The sequence below is a fragment of the Scyliorhinus canicula genome, chromosome 11 (genome assembly GCF_902713615.1).
Source record: "Scyliorhinus canicula chromosome 11, sScyCan1.1, whole genome shotgun sequence".
NCBI lineage: Eukaryota > Metazoa > Chordata > Chondrichthyes > Carcharhiniformes > Scyliorhinidae > Scyliorhinus > Scyliorhinus canicula.
The window spans coordinates 126,470,880-126,490,059 of NC_052156.1; the positions used below are offsets into that span (position 1 = coordinate 126,470,880).

Below are 19,180 nucleotides of genomic sequence, written 5' to 3' on the forward strand. Positions count from 1 at the left end.
GGGAGAGTCCACCAATCAGTGTCCGATGTTCTGTATTGCCAGCAAGGGCGGCACGGTAGCTCAGTGGTTGCTTCACAGTTCCAGGGTCCGAGGTTAGATTCCTGACTTGGGTGACTGCGGAGTCTGCACGTTCTCCCCTTGTCAGTGTGGGTTTCCTCTGGGTGCTCTGGTTTCCTCCTATAAGTCGGAAAGACATGCTTGTTATGCGAGTTGGACATTCTGATTTCTCTCTTAGTGTACCTGAACAGGCGCTGGAGCGTGGCGACTAGGGGATTTTCACAGTAACTTCATTGCAGTCTTAATGTAAGCTTACTTGTGACAATAATAAAGATTATTATTATTGGTGCTCCCACACCACAGTCACCTTTCAATATTGGCCCTCAATTGGCCAGCGTCCCGCTGTGTGCTTCATTGTAAGTCCGCCTCTGGGGGAAACCCAATTATAACATCTCTTTGGCCTCTGGCTTTGAGTAGCACCTTTATACAACAAGATTGAAGATATTTTGAGATTGCCCCAATGATTGTGAACAGACAATCATTACCTATTTGTAGGTGAACTAATTAACTTATTTTCGGCAAGGTTGCATGTTCATCTGTTACCTTTATTTTCTACTTAATTTCTGCATAACATCATTATAAAGCAACCTAGTAACCACAATTTATTTCAGGTGCTAGTGCTGTTTACTTTTGAGACCTTCTGAAGCAGGTGTATCATAGTTTCTAGTTGTTGTAAGTCTCTTGTGCATGAATGATGGAGCCTGGAAGAAGGCAGTTAAGAGGGTAATCCATGACCATTGGTTTGGACATGTCTCCATTTCCTGATATGAATGGTTCTTGCATGTTCTGCTTTATGAGCCAACAGCACTAAGGAGATCATATCGAAAGGGCCATAAAATTCAGACTGGGAAAACCAGGAAATTAATTTAAACTCAGTAGTCTGTGTTGCCAGGACTTGGCTGAACTAAATTGCTAGAACTTGGCAATCTCTGCACTGTTTGGTATCTCTGCCCTAATGTATACCAGTTCAAACATTTGCACTACAGCCTGCTTCACATATTGATCGATTTAGTTTTTCTCGCCGTAAATATATACTTCCTATTTGTGGAACTCTAATCATGACAGAATTGTGTACATAATCCACACCTTCATAAAATCTCAAAAACTTCTACCATGCCTCCCTTCGTTTCAGTTCAAGGAAGAAAAGTCTTGGTGTGAACAATTAGCAATGAAGGACTGACACAAGCTGTTCATTAGACTTACAGCAGCCCACAGTTTTTGAGAGTTTTTGGGCAGTATTTTGTTGTCATCAGACATTTGATTCAATGCAAGTTCCCTGTACGGGGACATGTGTGAACAGGGAAAGCAAGTAGTGTTACTTTTCAGCTAATTAGATTGAGAACACTCATTGAGTCGTGCAGAGTCAAAAGTATAAATGAGATTCTACAGTTGGAAAATTAAATTTTCAATGCCTGATAGTTTGTTTGGCAGCATTTAATACATACCACGCTGTTTAAAAAATCACTTGAATGCACCAGCTTGAACTTTTCTTGGCTTGTTTAGTGGGACATACAACTTCAAACCCTTACAAGGATTTCAATGGCGAGTTGGTCAGTGAGGTTCTGGTGGAATGTAGCTTTTGAAGGATAGAACAAATATGACAGAAGCTTCTAAATTTCTGTGTTTATCTGTGAGTGCGCAGACTCTAAAATTTGCTGTCCAATTTATTCAAAAATGGTGAGTACCGTTAGTCTCACTGTTATTAAGCAGTGGTCATGTAGAGAAATGAATTATATCTGTTTTTACTCTAGGGGGGGAACATAACCGTAGTTGAATCTTTCCTTGCCTTTCCTACAATTTGTGAAGGAATGCTTACATCTTTATATTGCTCTAGTCATGGATTTCCATCCCTTAAAAGGAATTGTTATTCAAATTCCTAACAGTTTGTTTGTGATGTAGGCTGCCATCTTATCTAGGAGACCGTTGAACCTTATTCTGCATTCTTTGCTAACAAGAGACTTCTCTCCTCACTGATTAAGCTTTTGCTTGCGAAGAGACATCTCTATTCTGGAGAATTCTGGGAATGAGCAACTAGACCACTTCATTTTGAGGTCCAAGTTGAAAGAAAGCAAAAATCTTAAGAGATGAAATCAAAACCAAATTTGTGTATATTTATATAATAGGATGTTTTCCACTCTAGATGTTGGGATTCATTTAATTCATTTGCTGAACTCTACTATAACATGATATTCCTTTCAGGTTGCAGACCACCTGATGTCATTATGACCTCTTTAGATTGGAATTATGCTTCCTTTCTTTATCCAAGATCGTTGACTGATCATGTTTCTAATTCATCAATAAAATACTCCAAGAACATATTCCTGTTCTACTTATTAAGTGTATATTACACATCTCTACTTTATATCAAACTACGTTTTCTATTCTTCAGTCAAAAATCCAGCATATTGGGCGGCGCGCTGCCTCACGGCTCTGAGGACCCAGATTTGATCCCGGACCCGGGTCACTGTCTGTGTGGAATTTGCACATTCGGCCCGTGTTTGCGTGGGTCTCACCCCAACAACCGAAAAGATGTGCAGGCTAGGTGGATTGGCCACCCTAAATTGCCACTTAATTTTTTTTTAAATCATTCGGTACTCAAAATTTATAAAACAAAATCCAGCATATCCATGACCTTTTGAATTTGTGTACACTGATTTTTTAAAAATATCATTCCTTTTGATATAATCTGCAAATTGAGAGCTTTGAAATTACTCCAGTCTTATTTATATTAGCAGCCGTAGTTATACATAAATATGGTAAATAGTTGTCTCAATTCTCAGTCGTGCAATACGTGACCAACTACTGATCCCCAATCAGATTGTCTAGGATATGTTCCTTCTTTTCAACCACCCATATTTCAATCCAATCCAGTACACACTATACATTATATAAATGGTTCCTAGCTAAAACATCTTTAGCTGAAAGTTACAGCAACTTCACTATCAAATCTAAAGCCATTAACAGTTTTTTTCCATGCATCAGGAACCCATTTATAGTACAATTTGCCCCAGTGGCCTTTGGAATCTTAATCTTCAATTACATATATTCAGATTGCAATTCTTTCTCAATTTTAAAAGCTTAATATTGTATGGTGTTACTACCCCAGTTGATGTTATCACTGGACAAGTCAGATCTGGCTTGATAGTTCCTAACTTTTATTTATTGATTAGATATGTGGATAAACAGTCACAGGACTCCCAATTAACTTGTAACAAAAAAAAACATTTTGTCAACAAGAAAAGATTAACTATAATACACTACTCCTTCACCCCAGCTATACCTTTACAGATATATACAGAATTGTACAGATAACACAAGTTACGAAATCTGCCTTGTACTCTAATGTTCTCAGTAAGTACACAGTCCATGTAAATTATGGTCAGGCACCACACGTTTTGAAACCAAGTGATTGATGCCACCCAGTACAACTTTTGCAGATTTCTCAGCAAGTCCCCCAGATACTTGTTGCACTGAGCCAACTGGTCTCACTGAAACTCTGGCCTTGACACAAGGGTTTCCAATCTCCACACTCTAAAGGCACACTTTGGAATCTTCCAACACACACTGCTTTCTCTTGGATAGCTTCACCAAAAATCCAAGAGTTCAACTTCTCCTCTACCCTGAATCAGCACATGCATTCAAGCTTCCACGCAATCTCCCAAGTACCCAGCCATGCCAACAGAACATCACTGCTTCACATGCTGAATTAACTTTTGATCATTTCAGACTTCACCTAACCAACTTTAAATTGGCTACAGCTGTGTCTTTAATTCAGAACCCTTTTTACTTCAATTTCCTTGACCAGGACATTGTTGAACTTCCTACTCTTTGTTCCTTTGACTTAACTGTCTTTATCATAGAATTTACAGTGCAGAAGGAGGCCATTCGGTTCATCGAGTCTGCACCGGCCCTTGGAAAGAGCACCCTATCTAAGCCTCCACCTCCACCCTATACCAGTAACCCCATCCCAACTTTTGGACACCAAGGGCAATTTAGCATGGCCAATCCACCTAACCTACACATCTTTGGATTGTGGGAGGAAACAGGAGCATCCAGAGGAAATCCACGTAGACTTGGGGAGAACGTGCAGACTCTGCACAGTGACCCAAGCCGGGAATTGAACCTGGGACCGTGGAGCTGTGAAGCAACAGTGCTAACCAATGTGAGCCATTCTTTTATCCCCAATACTGGTTTCTGGGATTTTCTCTTGTTCTTTAGGGAATTCTGCTCTCTGCAGGTCCGTGCCTCGCCTTCAGCTTCTTCTGACACCAACTTAAAACTAACTAATAAATTCTTTGTATCCCAGGGTGGTCCCTGATAGCTGAGCAATCTGCAGCCTCGTTTTCCTTCAAACCATGTTTACTTTCACATCATCACCATGCAGCCATTTGGACTAATCTGAAGTCATTAGCACTTTCAAATACAAAAATGCAACATTTTACTTAAAGCTATACCTCTTTTCTAATACCGAAAAATATAAATTATTTGAAACTCCGTTTTCTGACGATGGCGAAGTGACATAAGCAACAAATGGAAATAGCTTGCACATTAGTCCTCTCCAGATAACTGATAACATTGCATCCATACCTGTTGAGTGGTATTGCCTCTGGCTCCTTGGATTCAGATAATTGTGTATCCCCACAACTGGACTCTTTATTTGGAATTCACAGTCTTCCTATTCTCGTTAAAAATGTTTCCCAGGAAGTGGTCTTATCTAAGTAGTAGGATATTGTATTACCATATAATATAGTGGCGGTGGTATTGTCACTGGATTAGTAATCCATAAACCCATGGTAATGTTCTGGGGTCCTAGGTTTGAATCCCACCACGGGCCTGTAAATGGATAAATCCTCGGGGCCAGATGTGAGATATTGATGTGAATGTAGGAGGTATGATAAATAAGTTTGCTGATGGCACAAAGATTGGTGGTGTATAAAGTGAGGAGCAAGGCCTTACATTACAGGATGATACAGACAGGCTGGTTGGATGGGCAGAAGAGTGGCAAATGGAATTTAACCATAAATAGTCTGAGGTAATGCATTTTGGGAAGACTAACCAGGCAAGGGAATATACAATGAATGGTCAGATCCTGGGAAGTACAGAGGATCAAAGGGACCTTTGTGTGCATGTGGACAGATCTCTGAAGCCAGCAGGGCAGGTAGATCATTCATTGAATTTACAGTGCAGAAGAAGGCCATTCGGCTCATCGAGTCTGCATCAGCCCTTGGAAAGAGCATCCTACTTAAGCCCACACCTCCAGCCTATCCCTGTAACCCAGTAATCCCACCTAACCTTTTTGGACACTACGGGCAATTTAGCATGGCCAATCCACCTAACCTGTACATCTTTGGACTGTGGGAGGAAACCCACCCAGACACGGGGAGAACGTGCAGACTATACACAGACAGTGACCCAAGCCGGGAATCTAGCCTGGGTCCCTGGAGCTGTGAAGTAACAGTGCTAACAACTGTGCTACTGTACCGCTTAAGGAAGGCCTATGGATTCTAGCCTTTATTAACTGAGGCATTTACTATAAGAGCAGAGAGATTATGTTGGAGCTGTATAAAATGCTTTTTAGACACCACCACACTAGAGGAAGGAATTGATTCCACTGGAGAGCATGCAGAGGAGATTCACCAGGATCTAGTCGCCGCAGCCCTGGGGGGGGGGGACACTGATGGTATACGGAGCTGCTTGAAGGGGACCCTGCAGCAGCAGAGCTTATCCCCAGAGGAACAAGAGGCAGCCAGTGAGGATGGGGAGCTGGCCACCCAACAGGTTGAGCAGGAGTTGGTAATAATAATCTTTATTAGTGTCACAAGTAGGCTTACATTAGCACTGCAATGAAGTTACTGTGAAAATCCCCTAGTCGCCAAACTACGGCACCTGTCAGGAACACTGAGGGAGAATTCAGAATGTCCAATTTGCCTAACAAGCAAATATTTTGGGGATTTGTGGGAGGGACCCAGTGGAAACCCATGCAGACACTGGGAGAACATGCAGACTCTGCACAGATAGTGACCCAGCCAGGAATCGAACCCGGGTTCCTGGTGCTGTAAAGCAACAGTGCCACGCGGTTCTACCAGGTGCTGAGTTGGGGCCTGTCTGGGATCTCACAGACCTCGGTGCACTGGTGCATCCACGCTGTCGCCGTGGGGTTCCACTTGATTAATGTGCAGCTGGTGTGTAACCATGAGCTGCACAACATGCACACCTGTGCCCGATAACTACCAAGCCTTCATCCTGTCACACTTGATGGTTCTTGACCTCTTCAAGATGCACCCCCCACTGAGGGGTTGGCTCTTGGTGACTGGGATTATCCTCCAAAGTCCGAGGAGACTCGTTACAATGATGCCCATGCTGCAACCAGGGGGTAATCAAGCGGTGCCTCTGCGTCTTGACGATGCGGTTCAGATGTCTGGACCGCTCTGGAGCTGCCCTCCATTATAGCGCTGGGATAGTATCACGGTAGCATGGTGGTTAGCATCAATGCTTCACAGCTCCAGGGTCCCAGGTTCGATTCCCGGCTGGGTCACTGTCTGTGCGGAGTCTGCACGTCCTCCCCGTGTGCGCGTGGGTTTCCTCCGGGTGCTCCGGTTTCCTCCCACAGTCCAAAGATGTGCGGGTTAGGTGGATTGGCCATGCTAAATTGCCCGTAGTGTAAGGTTAATGGGGGGATTGTTGGGTTACGGGTATACCGGTTACGTGGGTTAAGTAGGGTGATCATTGCTCGGCACAACATCGAGGGCCGAAGGGCCTGTTCTGTGCTGTACTGTTCTATGTTCTATCGTGGGATCTGCTGCGTCCTCCACAACATTGCGCAGCAGGGGTGGGCGATGTGCTGGCTGATGAATGCCAGGCCTTGTCCGACGATGAGGATGCGGTAAAAGGCGACGATTGGCAGAACATGGGACCCGAGCAGGCAAGGAGGCCGCACACCGTGTGCACCGCGGCCAACGCACACGTGGTGCTCTGACCGCGTCCAGGGTCACTGACTAGGAGGCCTGGCCATCGGCACGCACGTGCCATCACCCAAACCCTCTCCTGCAATCCCCTCCGTGATTCTGACCTACCTGCCTCACTGCGGGGGGAGCGGGTTGGAGGGGTGGCGGTGGGGCACCGGACTGCTGAGCGCTGACTGAACTGGAGCCCCTCGTCCATGCCCCCACCAATGTCTGTCCATCTTCTCCCCCCCCCCCCCCCCAACCTCCCCCTGCAGCTAGCCCAGCCCTCACACCCGTCTGACAGAGCATCAGGCAGGTTGAAACATTGCGAAGATGTGTTTATTGTGCAACGGTGAACATATATATACAGGTTTGTGCCCTAGCCCCACTCTCCATACTGTGTGCTGCACCGTGCCAACTTAACTGGTGTCTACCTTTCTGGCCTTATAGGCCCTAACGCTACGCCTAGGTGGATTCTCAGGTGGTACATCAGGGGTAGAGGCAGTCTGCTGTGATTCCCACCCTGTGAACTGGGTCCCCTCTGGTGGCCATCTTCTGGAGCGACTGGGCCTGGCGTCCCAAGTGAAGTGGCGCTGCCCTGTTCTGCATCGAGGGACAGGAGGGGGGTGGGGTCCAAGGCGCTGTGGTGTTCGGCACCTCCCCTGTGGGCCCTATCACCACCTCCTCCCTCAGGCTACTCCATGGGACAAGGGTGCAAGCAGAGGCTAACCCCTGAGGCTCACCAACCACTGGGGCTTCCAGTCCTGGAGGCCAGCTCCCATCCCGACAAGGTTCTCTATGCTCGTGAATTGGCAGAACATGGGACCCGAGCAGGCAAGGAGGCCGCACACCGTGTGCACCGCGGCCAACGCACACGTGGTGCTCTGACCGCGTCCAGGGTCACTGACTAGGAGGCCTGGCCATCGGCACGCACGTGCCATCACCCAAACCCTCTCCTGCAATCCCCTCCGTGATTCTGACCTACCTGCCTCACTGCGGGGGGAGCGGGTTGGAGGGGATTGCAGGAGGTGAACCTCCTTCCTCTGGGACTGCACCACAACACTCTGTGACTGTGCCACCACCTTCTGGGGTCTGTGCCACATCAGCCATCGACTGTGCCACCTTCCTCTGGGTCTATGCCACATCAGCCAGCGCCCGGGCAATACCGGCGACGTCCGTCAGCCATGACCCGCTGTGACTGGGCCACACTATGGAGCGCCGCTACAATGTCCAGGTGGCCCTGGTACAATGCCTCAGCCACCACCCGCCCAGAGTGCTTCATGCCTTGGGCATTCGACTCGATTGTTCCCAAGGCCTCCACCACGAATGCCACCCATGCGGAGTTGGCCTGGGTGGCACGCATGGTCGACACCATCTCCACCTGCAGGCGGTTGGATTCCTCCAACTGCACCTGCTGGATGGTTGCCGACACCCCTAATGCAGTCCCTGGCTCTGAGACTGCATCTCAACATCGATGGGATTGCCCTTTCTAGAAGCCTGAAACCTGTCTGGACAGCAGCTAGTCCCTGTAGTCGGTTGCTCTTCGATTGTTTCCCCCCCCCCCCCTCGTTGTGGGTTCTTACCTCCACCTGCTGTACTGCAGCAAGTGTGTGGTGTACACCAGATAGTGTCCCAGAAGCCTCTTCACTAATGTGCCCAACCAATGTGAGTTTCTCTGGGATGGTGAGGGTGTTGGAGACAGTTGTGTCGGGAAGTGTCTTCCCGCACTGGTGCTTCAGGATGTCTGTGGGGTTACGGGTGTGTGGGATGGGGGTGGTGTCAGGGGCACAGTACTGCCTGTACACCCTGGTCACTCTGGGGGGGGGGGGGGGGGGGTCTCATTCAAATACAGCATCTCTAACTGAGCTGCAGTCTTTTGCCACACTGAAATGCTAGTTGTAGTTTTGTGCTCAACACTCTGGAGAAGAACTGAAGCACATGATGTGAGAGTGCTGCCTCTGAACCAAGGCACACATCAAAGTTCTAATTGAAATGAAGTGACGAGGAAGCAACAAAAAAAAGAATGTGCTTAGAATTCACCAAACCGTTTCTCAACAGAAATAGAACAGATTAGACAAAATATCAGATGTAATGTTAGTTAATCCTGTCTGGGTTTTTCCCCCCAGTTCGGAAACAATAAGACAGGAATATACAAATGAACATCAGCATGCAAGGCATAAGGGGCAATTTTACATATTCCCTACAGATAATTTACAACACAAATAGGTTATTCAGTTTTCAAGCTCTGTAATTTTGCATTTACTGTATGATCATAGGCCATACCCTACATTCTTTGGAACTAACCTGCATTGCAAACAAAAGATCTTCATAATAGTTGCATTATATATTTACTAGCATCTACTATAAACTTCAAAAGCTGAGAAATTCAAAAATTCAATAAACAATTACTGATGTTCACAGTGGTACAAACCAGCCAAGTATGATAATGCAATTTAGCTTGTGTTCGTGCAATATAACTAAGGTACAGCTACCACATATTTACAAGATGATTGACAGGTGCCGTTAATGTGAGAAATTCAATTGCAGTTTAACATTAAGAGAATAAAATAAATGTAAATACTGCCACAGTCCCAGAGGACCATTGGCTGATCTCTCTTTTAAGAGAGAGCTGACTGTTGGAGATTTAACCTAAGGATCACCACACCACAGGTAAGGTCGAGAAGGCCGGACCTTCATGAGTAACGTCAGCCGGTACGGGAATTGAACCCACGCTGTTCATGTCGCTCCACATCACCTTTATTCGCCCTGTTTGGTGGTGTTGAGTTCACATGGGCAGCAGTTGAAGAAACACATCTTTTTCATTCTACAAATGATGCACACTTTCTACTAACCATAATTCTCCCAGCTTTCCCTGCCAGTTATAGACTAAGTTGTTTTTCGTTTGTGGGGATTGGACAGTGTTTAAGGACAGTTTTGTAGTGATGGCATGGTTGTGTTGTAATTCATCGACTGACCACTAGGAGTCCCACTAGTATCCAAGTGAATGTTAGTCAGGTGACCCCTCAGTGGCTTGAGGAAGCGGGAGAAAGGTCTCTTGTGCTTGACCTTACTGTTATTCACCTGTTTTGAACATAGTATACCCACAGTTAATGTTAATAAATCGTTTTAGCTGCAAATGGTCTTGTAATATAAATCAGGCCATCCAACAAGAACATTACAAGTTTTAGATCAAAATGGTGCAGATTTTGTTTTGTATGACTTCAAAGTAGGAGATCACATGCCACATCATCTGACTGTATCACGCTCAGCATGTGATTCCCTCCAAAAGCATCAAGCTGTCCTGTACTCCTACGATATGTGGAAAATCCATGAAACTTTACTAGAACTACCTTCCTAAATAGGAAATCTGTCTTGAAATAACAAACTCAGTTGTTCTGACATTAGGCACTTGAGCTTCTAACTTGCTGAACAAATCGCACCAGATACATCCAGTTTTTATATAGAACTAACAGCACAATTCTTGCCATACCACCAGAGGTCATCGGAGAACCATTTTTACAAGCTACTGCTTTAACAAATGCAGTATTTAACTTTTTTGCTTGTATTGTTAATTCTAGTATTGTAATTGTTGGCTAGCAGCTTGGAAGGAAATGGCCATTTTGTAATGAGCAAATAATAGATACAAGAGCAATTGGAATGTCGGTATTGAGGGTTGAGATATCTTGAGCAATAAGTAGTTGAATCTGGAGTTGACAAAGGTACAGGTGAGTTTGGCAGCCCATTTGGTAGAGGCAAGCATTGCCATGGAGGCGAAGGCTGCCTTTTTCAAAAGCTCCAGGGAGGTTGTGGGATTGTATGTCAAAACCACAAGAATGTAAACTCATCATGGCGTTCGTATGGGGGGGTAAAAATGCTAGGATCCCAAAGAAGGTCTTACAAAAAACAAAAACCAGGGGAGGGTTAGCCCTCCCGAATCTACAATTCTACCACTGGGCAGCAACAGCCGAGCGAGTAAGGGGATGGATCCAGGAGCCAGAAGCTGAGTGGGTGCGTGCGGAGGAGGCCTCCTGCATGGGAACCTCCCTCCGGGCCCTCGCCACGGCAGCACTCCCATCCCCACCCAAAAAACACTCCAGCAGCCCAGTGGTGACAGCCACCCTCCAATCCTGGAACCAACTGCGGCAGCAACTTGGCCTGACCAAAATGTCGAACAGGGCTCCCATCTGCAACAACCATAGGTTCAAACCAGCACTGACCGACGCCACCTTCAAAAGGTGGAGGCAGGACGGGGGAACATTGACAGTCAGGGACCTATACACGGACGACAGGATCGCAACACTGGACGAACTGACAGAGAAATTTCAGCTAGCTGGGGGGAACGAGCTACGGTACCTGCAGCTCAAAAACTTCCTACGAAAGGAGACAAGGACGTACCCACAACCGCCACGACAGACACTATTGGAAGACCTACTGGACGCAAGTATCCTAGAGAAAGGGAACTGTAGTGACATGTATGACCGACTGGTAGATAGGGACGACACCGTACTGGACGCAACAAGGAGGAAATGGGAGGACGACCTGGGGATGGAGATAGGGTGGGGACTCTGGAGCGAAGCACTGCATAGGGTCAACTCCACCTCCACGTGCGCAAGGCTCAGCCTGACGCAACTAAAAGTGGTACATAGAGCCCACCTAACAAGAACCCGTATGAGTAGGTTCTTCCCGGAGGTGGAAGACAGATGTGAGCGGTGCCAAAGAGGCCCGGCCAACCACGCCCACATGTTCTGGTCTTGCCCCAGACTTGTGGAGTACTGGACAGCCTTCTTCGAGGCTATGTCCAAAGTGGTGGGGGTGAGGGTGGAGTCATGCCCGATAGTGGCGGTCTTCGGGGTTTCAGACCAGCCAGATCTATTCCTGGGGAGGAGGGCGGACGCCCTTGCCTTTGCCTCCCTGATCGCCCGCCGTAGAATCCTGTTTGGCTGGCGGTCAGCAGCACCGCCCAGAGCTGCGGACTGGCTGTCCGACCTCTCGGAATCTCTCCAAATGGAGAAAATCAAATTTGCCATCCGAGGGTCGGACGACGGCTTCCACAGAACATGGGAGCCATTCATGCAACTGTTCCGGGACCTATTTGTGGCCAATGTACAAGAGGAAGAATAGTCGGGGGAAGGTAGCGGGAGGGGGGGGGGGGCGACAGGTTCGTTACGGGGGTTCGATGGCTAGCTAAGGCCCAAAACCAAGCTAAATAAACATGTTGAGGGGGGGGGGGGGGGGGGGGGCGCAGTTACTACTACGAAGATGCTTACCTGTAATTATGTATGTTAATTTTTGCGTGTTTGTTTTTGTTTTTTTTTTGTTTCTCTCTCCTAACAATTTGTAATTTGTTCAATATAAAATACGAAAACTGAATAAAAACATTTATAAAAAAAAAAACCACAAGAATGTTATTTATGAATTTGCTTGGGGCTGTTTGAGTGCTTTGGCAGAAATGCGAAGAGCCATGTTGGACTCAAAACATTAACTTTATTTCTCTCTCCACAGATGCCAGACATGCTGTGTTTATCCAGCATTTCCTGTTTTTATTTTGATTGCCAGCAACCACAGTATTTTGCTTTAAATACGTTAAATAATTTTTGGAAAGAAAACAATTGCTGAAGAGGAGATAGTTGTTTGGCAGTTAGATTTTTCAATGGTAGCTTCTTGCCATTCTGGGTAATCTATGATGTAGGGAACCTGTTGCATTTTCACTATGTCCGTAATTGGAAACAAGATTGCTGACTTTTTCCTACAAGTGCCCATTATTTTTTCCAATTAAGGGGCAATTTAGCGTGGCCAATCCAGCTAACCTGCATATCTTTAGGTTGTGGGGGTGAAACCCACGCAGACACTGGGAGAATGTGCGCCGTAGGCAACAGGGCTAACCATTGCTCCACAGTGCCGCACCCCCATTATTGAGTTAGTACGCTTAACATACAATAATGGTCTTAAAAATGCTAAACACACAACTTGTAAAAGGGCTTCCTTTTGACAGTTACAATGAACACTGTTTGCCCAAGTAAAATTGAGCCACAGTGTAAATTGTCAGTGCATAAAGTATTATTTAGATGAAAAATAGTTTTGTGGTACAGGCAATAGAAACAAAAATTCTCAGCTTTTGGGTTTAATCAGACAAATATAAATTAGATCTTTGCTGAATGATATGCCCATTATGTATGTCCGTGTTGCAGGGCCATTAGTGTCATTTTAGGCGACAAGTGGAAAATGATGAAAAATGAAGAGAGGAGAACTTATACATTGGAAGCCAAGGCTCTGGCAGAGGAACAAAAACGCCTTAATCCAGACTGCTGGAAAAGGAAACGGAGCAACTCTGTGAGTATCTAAAACAGTCTGTCTGTCCTAACCTTTATGCTTTACTTTGTTTCTGAACGGCAAGCAATAATATTTGATTTTTTGGAGATAATGGTAGGGAAAGGGATATCCAGACTAAGGGTGAGCATCCTAAATGAACTAGAGTGCTAAAGTATAAAAAATAATCGGAAATCTAAGCTTTGCCACTGAAGTCACTTTTGAAGAAGTTTAACGTAATAAAGCTGTATCAGTTTAATTCATCACTATTGAAGTTTAATTTTGAATACCTTGTTTTCTGATAGTGGAGGTGGTTCATCTCAACTAACCTAATCAAACAAAAGTTCCTTTTGAGAGTTGAAGAATTCAACATTCTAGAACCTAACGATTTGGACTGTAGGGATCTGCTCATGGCACAGTCACCTCTGTCTCTCGGAATCTCTCCAAGAAGGTCAAAGTTTCCCTAAGGTTCTGGCACAATGTAAGATAGAGTAGCTTTAAGAGATGGTTTCTACAAAAGGGATCATAAATCTTTCTTCTTTCTCATTACCTTTGGTGAAGGTGGAACTTTAAAAACATCTTAATATCTTACTAGGTATTGCAATCTTCATTCTATTCCTTCACCTAGTTAAAGTTGTTCTTGAGCCATCCACAATAAGATGTACAGAATTGTCCACTTGGTCTCTACATTTGACTCTTCCTGGTTTGTGCACAGTAGCATTGGTGAAATTATTAACTCAGTAACACAGCAAGCCTTGACCTTAAACTCCCAACTGACTTCCATGGCATTAGATATTAGAGCTCCAAGATGCATTACAGCATGATTCAGTTTAATTAAATTCCAGCATCCAACCTCTACCTCCAAGACTTCACTAAATGCTCATACAGCCATCCCTAGTTGATTTTAGTCCATTTTCTTTCTCCTTGAGCATTCAGTGTACGTGCTTCTCACTGTTCCATTTTTAACCTTCACTAAGACTCCTGTTGATTAGGGTGTCTTGTTTCCCAGGATGTAGCTGTTTAGATATGTGTGCGCAGCATGCAACTAGTACTGATACTTATTGAACTGCAAAGCTGCATGACAGGCAATATTTCTTCTCTAGATAATGATTCCTGTTTAGGTGTTTGAAAGTGGCAGGGAGTGCTTAGCTTGGGATCTTGGCATCGTGAATAGAGGTATTGAGTACAAAAACAGGGAAATGATGCTGAAACTTTATAATGCTCTAGTTAGGCCCCAACAAGAGTATTGCATCCGTTTCTGGTCACTACACTTGAGGAAAGATAAAAGGGTCCTTGTGATTGAATCTCAGAAAACTAGTATGCAGGTACAGCAGGTAATAAGGCAAATTGAATGTTGGCCTTTATAGCTAAAGGGACAAAGTATAAAAGTAGGGAAGTGTTGCTGCAACTGTATAAGGCATTGGTGAGACCGCACCCGGGGTACTGTGTACAATTTTGGTCCCCTTGAGTAGGAATGTAGTCGCGTTAGAGGCAGTTCAGAGGAGATTCACTAGATTAATTTCAAAAATGAGGGGCTTGGATCTACAAGCCACGCTGCGCCCTAAAAGCAATGCGCCACATCACCACATGGCCGGTAAATGACGGGAAACCCTGCTCCCGGAATCTACCTGCTTGCTATGCCTCACACCCCTTATAGTGGGTTTGTGTGTGGGGGGGGGCGGTGGTTTCCGAGGTTGTGTTAGGTGCTCGAGAGATCAGGATGCCAGTTAAAAATGGATCAAGCGCCAGGAAACACGTGCCTAAACGCGCTCACTATGGGACTCTATTCCCATTTGGTTAGATCGGGCACAAGGGGTTTGTCTCCTGAAGAGAGTGAGTCGTTTAGGCCTATAGTCTCTTGAGTTTAGACAAATGAGAGGATATCTAATTGAGGTATATAAGATAATTTGACAAAGTGGATGTAGAGTGGATGCATCATCTTTTGGGACAATCTAGAATGCGAGGTCATTGTTTAGGTTAAGGGGTAGCAGTTTTAACAGAGATGAGAAATTACTTCTCAAAGGGTCAGAGTGCAGTGGATGCTGGGACTTTGAGAAAAATTAAGGGGAGATAGATTTTTAATTCACAACAGGTTAAAGGGTTATGGACAGCGAGCAGGAAAGTGGAGTTGAGGCTGAGGAGATCAGCCATGAATGGCACAGTTCTTGTGTTCCTTGCTTGTATTCTACTGTTAGCAGCCTTTCTTAAAGCCTCTGTCCTTTTGCGTTCAATGTTTCTAAAAGCTCTTATTTGATTCCCCTTTGCTTTATCTGTCTATCCCACATCATTAAAACATTCTCTTTCTAAATTTAGAGTACCCAATTCATTTTTCCCAATTAAGGGGCAATTTGGCGTGGCAAATCCACCGAACCTGCACATCTTTGGATTGTGCAAACTCCACACAGACAGTGACCCAGAGCACGGATCGAACCTGGGACCTTGGCACCGTGAGGCACTGCACCATCGTGCTGCCCTTAACATGCTCTATTAACAATGACGTAGCAGCATACTTTTCAGATTAGCATTGGTAGGATAGACCCTATATGACTACATGGGGCTGTTCAGCACACTGGGCTAAATCGCTGGCTTTGAAAGCGGACCAAGGCAGGCCAGCAGCACGGTTCAATTCCCGTATCAGCCTCCCCGAACAGGCGCTGGAATGTGGCGACTAGGGGCGTTTCACTACCTTCATTGAAGCCAACTCGTGACAATAAGCAATTTTCATTTCATATGACCACTTAAATTAATGGGCCGGGTGAATGTGCTGATCTTGGCTATTTAACCTCAATCTGCAACACTAATTTGAAAAGAAAATCGCTTATTGTCACAAGTAGGCTTCAAATGAAGTTACTGTGAAAAGCCCCTAGTCGCCACATTCCGGCACCTGTTCAGGGAGGCTGATATGAGAATTGAACCCGCGCTGCTGGCCTGCCTTAAAAGCCAGCCCCTAATGTATAAGTGACGTCTGTATTTAAAAAAAAACTTTATAATTAGAATAATTAAATCTATCACGTATTGATTTTTTGTTTTTTAAACACAGGGTTCTCAGCAGCAGTAACCAGAAGCTTTCAAAACCCACTTTATCCTCGACTTTCACCATTTGGAATTATTTTAGAAAACTGGATGCAAGTGAGCAAAAAGACTCAGTGTATCCATCCTTCAGTTTTAATTTGAGATTTCTTTTGTGTGATAAATCTATATTTAGACAATTGTAATAAAATAAGTATAGTTTGCTTTTTATATAAGTGGCTGATATTGACTGTTGTAAATCAAAGCATTTAATCTTTCTGACTTTCCTAAAACTATTGCGTATTGTAAATGGCCATAATACTTGTTCTTCCAAAGTTCAGTCAAAGGTTATTTCAGGTAAATATAGCTTTTAGGCTTGAAAACTTTGTACTAAAAATCCTGTGGTGCTAAGGTAAGGGAGGAAAAAGTAGGTATATAAAGATGTCTATTTTTAAGATTGTAAATGGGTAAAGTTTAAAATTCTGTATAACTGCTGTTGTATCATGATTTGTATCACTCACTATATTGCACAATTTTAATTCAATTAACTTTATTTGCAAACGGTGGGGGACTTAGTATATGTAGCAGGGATACTCCCAAATTTACTTTGTGGTGTTTTAAGCCAAGTAAAGTTGCCATAAAACTCGAGGCTTGTATTCAGAAATTGGGGCACAACAAGCACTTGGGCCACAATTGTGCTAAAAACTATTGCACTTTAATGTTTCTTGCAACATTATGAAAAGCGAGCACATGAAAATGACTCATGCAATGTGACATTCTCATGGAATGGCATTTATGCCATGCAGTGTTGATATTACAGTCACAGATCAACATTTATGCAACTGCTTTAACTCAAGTAAATTTATGTCTTTATACAGGCTGTTGTCCCACAGGAACTCTTGCACAAAAATACAAACTATTTTTATTGTATTCAAGTTCAAATAAATTTGTAAAGTGTTAACATGTCTGGTTCTTTTTTTCACGGAAAACTTTTACAATGCTGTCCATTTTGAAACAAATTTTAAATGTTAAAACAATGTGGTTAAGGGTTGAAGATTAGGTTTTGTTGTGTAGCTGGTTGAGACCACAGCAGCGAATTAGGTAGTTGTTTCACAGACTTTAAAGAGGCACAACACTTGCATGAACAAGATATGTGAACAATTGTAAATAGAATATGTAGATAGCAGGGTATAGAGACGATCTCTTGTGCATGTATTGAATCTAAGTATAAAATGTCTTAAAACAACCAATCTACTACACAGGACATCGGTTATGCTGTCATACATTTTTAGGAAGCAAAACAATCATGAAGGTATAACATTTAATCGATAGAACAGTAACATGGAGGATTAGTTGAGAAGCTTAAAAACCAGACAAGTGACATTGTGAAATTTGAAAGGTTTAAATACCAGAAGAGTAAGTTCAATGGAATTTCTAAAACAAATGCACACAAGTTCCTATTAAAAGGAAAATAAGCATGCAGAAGGAGTGGAAGTCTCAACTAGCTTTTTGGTGGCATGAAGACACTTTAAATTCCAGTGATACCCCTATCTATGCTTATAATTTCTAACAGCCTTTCAGCTCTTCTGCTTCAAAAAAGTAGGTTAAGCTGTGAAAATGCAGAATCTATCTTGTTTTAATTCTTCCATCTGATGCACCTAGGCATTGCTCAGACCCAAGTGAATAAAAAAGATAAACAAAAATTCCTTTATTAATTGGTGTGGTGTAATATTGTTGAAATATAGGATGGTATGGAGAAATCTGATCGTGAAACTAAGTGTATACAGAAGAAAATACAATGCTATAAATTGCATCTTGTTTGTATTATACATATATTGTTAGTGTTTTAAAACAATTACTGATTTTTTACAAATCTTAATTTAAGTTGTATAATGAGCTTCATCTGGCTAGTGACTAATCTGTTTAAGCTAAGTTATTTATTAAATATTTTGCCAATGCAAGTATATCAAACCATTGTCAATAAATGCACATACCGTGATAGTTTAAACAGTTTTGCCAATGAAAGTCAACAAAATTAATTAAATGTTTTACTTTTACCAAATATATTTCAGATAGTAAGTGCTGATATTATAGGGAAAGACCTTGCATTAATGACTAACCAGTGGATGGATGTTAAATGGAGGCCTCATCAACTCACATGAATGGAAAAGGTTTCACGCAATACTCAAAGAGCAGTGTTTTGGACAACACATTCCTCAACTAATGCAACTTATCTCTTTGTGCACAAGGGCCCACGAGCAGCAAATTGGCTAAGTTATTAATTTAGTTTTTTAAAAATTACCACGTTAAACAGTTATCTAAACACCACTGACAGGAAAGTCCTGAGTACCAAAACATTTTTTGTTTCAGAAAGGTTTTCATTGTACATTCACCATGGCTTTTTGGAGTAGTTGCAGCATTATTGGATATACTGGAGCAAATTCCTTTCCTTCTCTTGCTCGTACTGATTGAACATAAGCTTCAAGAGCACTCCTAAAAAAAATAGAACTTTGTAATTATATTTGAGGATCCTCAATAACACAACATACTAAAAATGTCACTGAACCACATAGACCATCATAGAACAGTACAGCACAGAACAGGCCCTTCGGCCCTCGATGTTGTGCCGAGCAATGATCACCCTACTCAAACCCACTTATCCACCCTATACCCATAACCCCCCCCTCCTCATTAAGGACACTACGGGCAATTTAGCATGGCCAATCCACCTAACCCGCACATCTTTGGACTGTGGGAGGAAACCGGAGCACCCGGAGGAAACCCACGCACACACGAGGAGGACGTGCAGACTCCACACAGACAGTGACCCAGCCGGGAACTGAACCTGGGACCCTGGAGCTGTG

The 19,180-nt window shown here is 43.8% G+C and overlaps 2 protein-coding genes across 6 annotated transcripts in view; one reads left to right on the forward strand and one right to left on the reverse strand.

Moving 5' to 3' along the window:
- hbp1 (HMG-box transcription factor 1) overlaps positions 1-17,277 on the forward strand; it is a 61,631-nt gene extending 44,354 nt beyond the window's left edge. For 3 of the 4 annotated variants that reach the window (XM_038811342.1, XM_038811339.1, XM_038811340.1), the window contains 2 exons: positions 13,190-13,331; positions 16,348-17,277. In XM_038811342.1, the coding sequence (XP_038667270.1) occupies positions 13,190-13,331; positions 16,348-16,365 (160 nt within the window). In that variant the 3' untranslated portion in view covers positions 16,366-17,277. Of the gene's footprint in view, positions 1-2,256; positions 2,376-13,189; positions 13,332-16,347 lie in introns of those variants that run through there. The other variant, XM_038811341.1, reaches the window with a different exon arrangement.
- A 346-nt stretch (positions 17,278-17,623) lies between these two features.
- cog5 (component of oligomeric golgi complex 5) overlaps positions 17,624-19,180 on the reverse strand; it is a 177,067-nt gene continuing 175,510 nt past the window's right edge. For both annotated transcript variants that reach the window (XM_038811337.1, XM_038811338.1), the window contains one exon: positions 17,624-18,809. In XM_038811337.1, the coding sequence (XP_038667265.1) occupies positions 18,695-18,809 (115 nt within the window). In that variant the 3' untranslated portion in view covers positions 17,624-18,694. The remainder of the gene's footprint in view (positions 18,810-19,180) is intronic.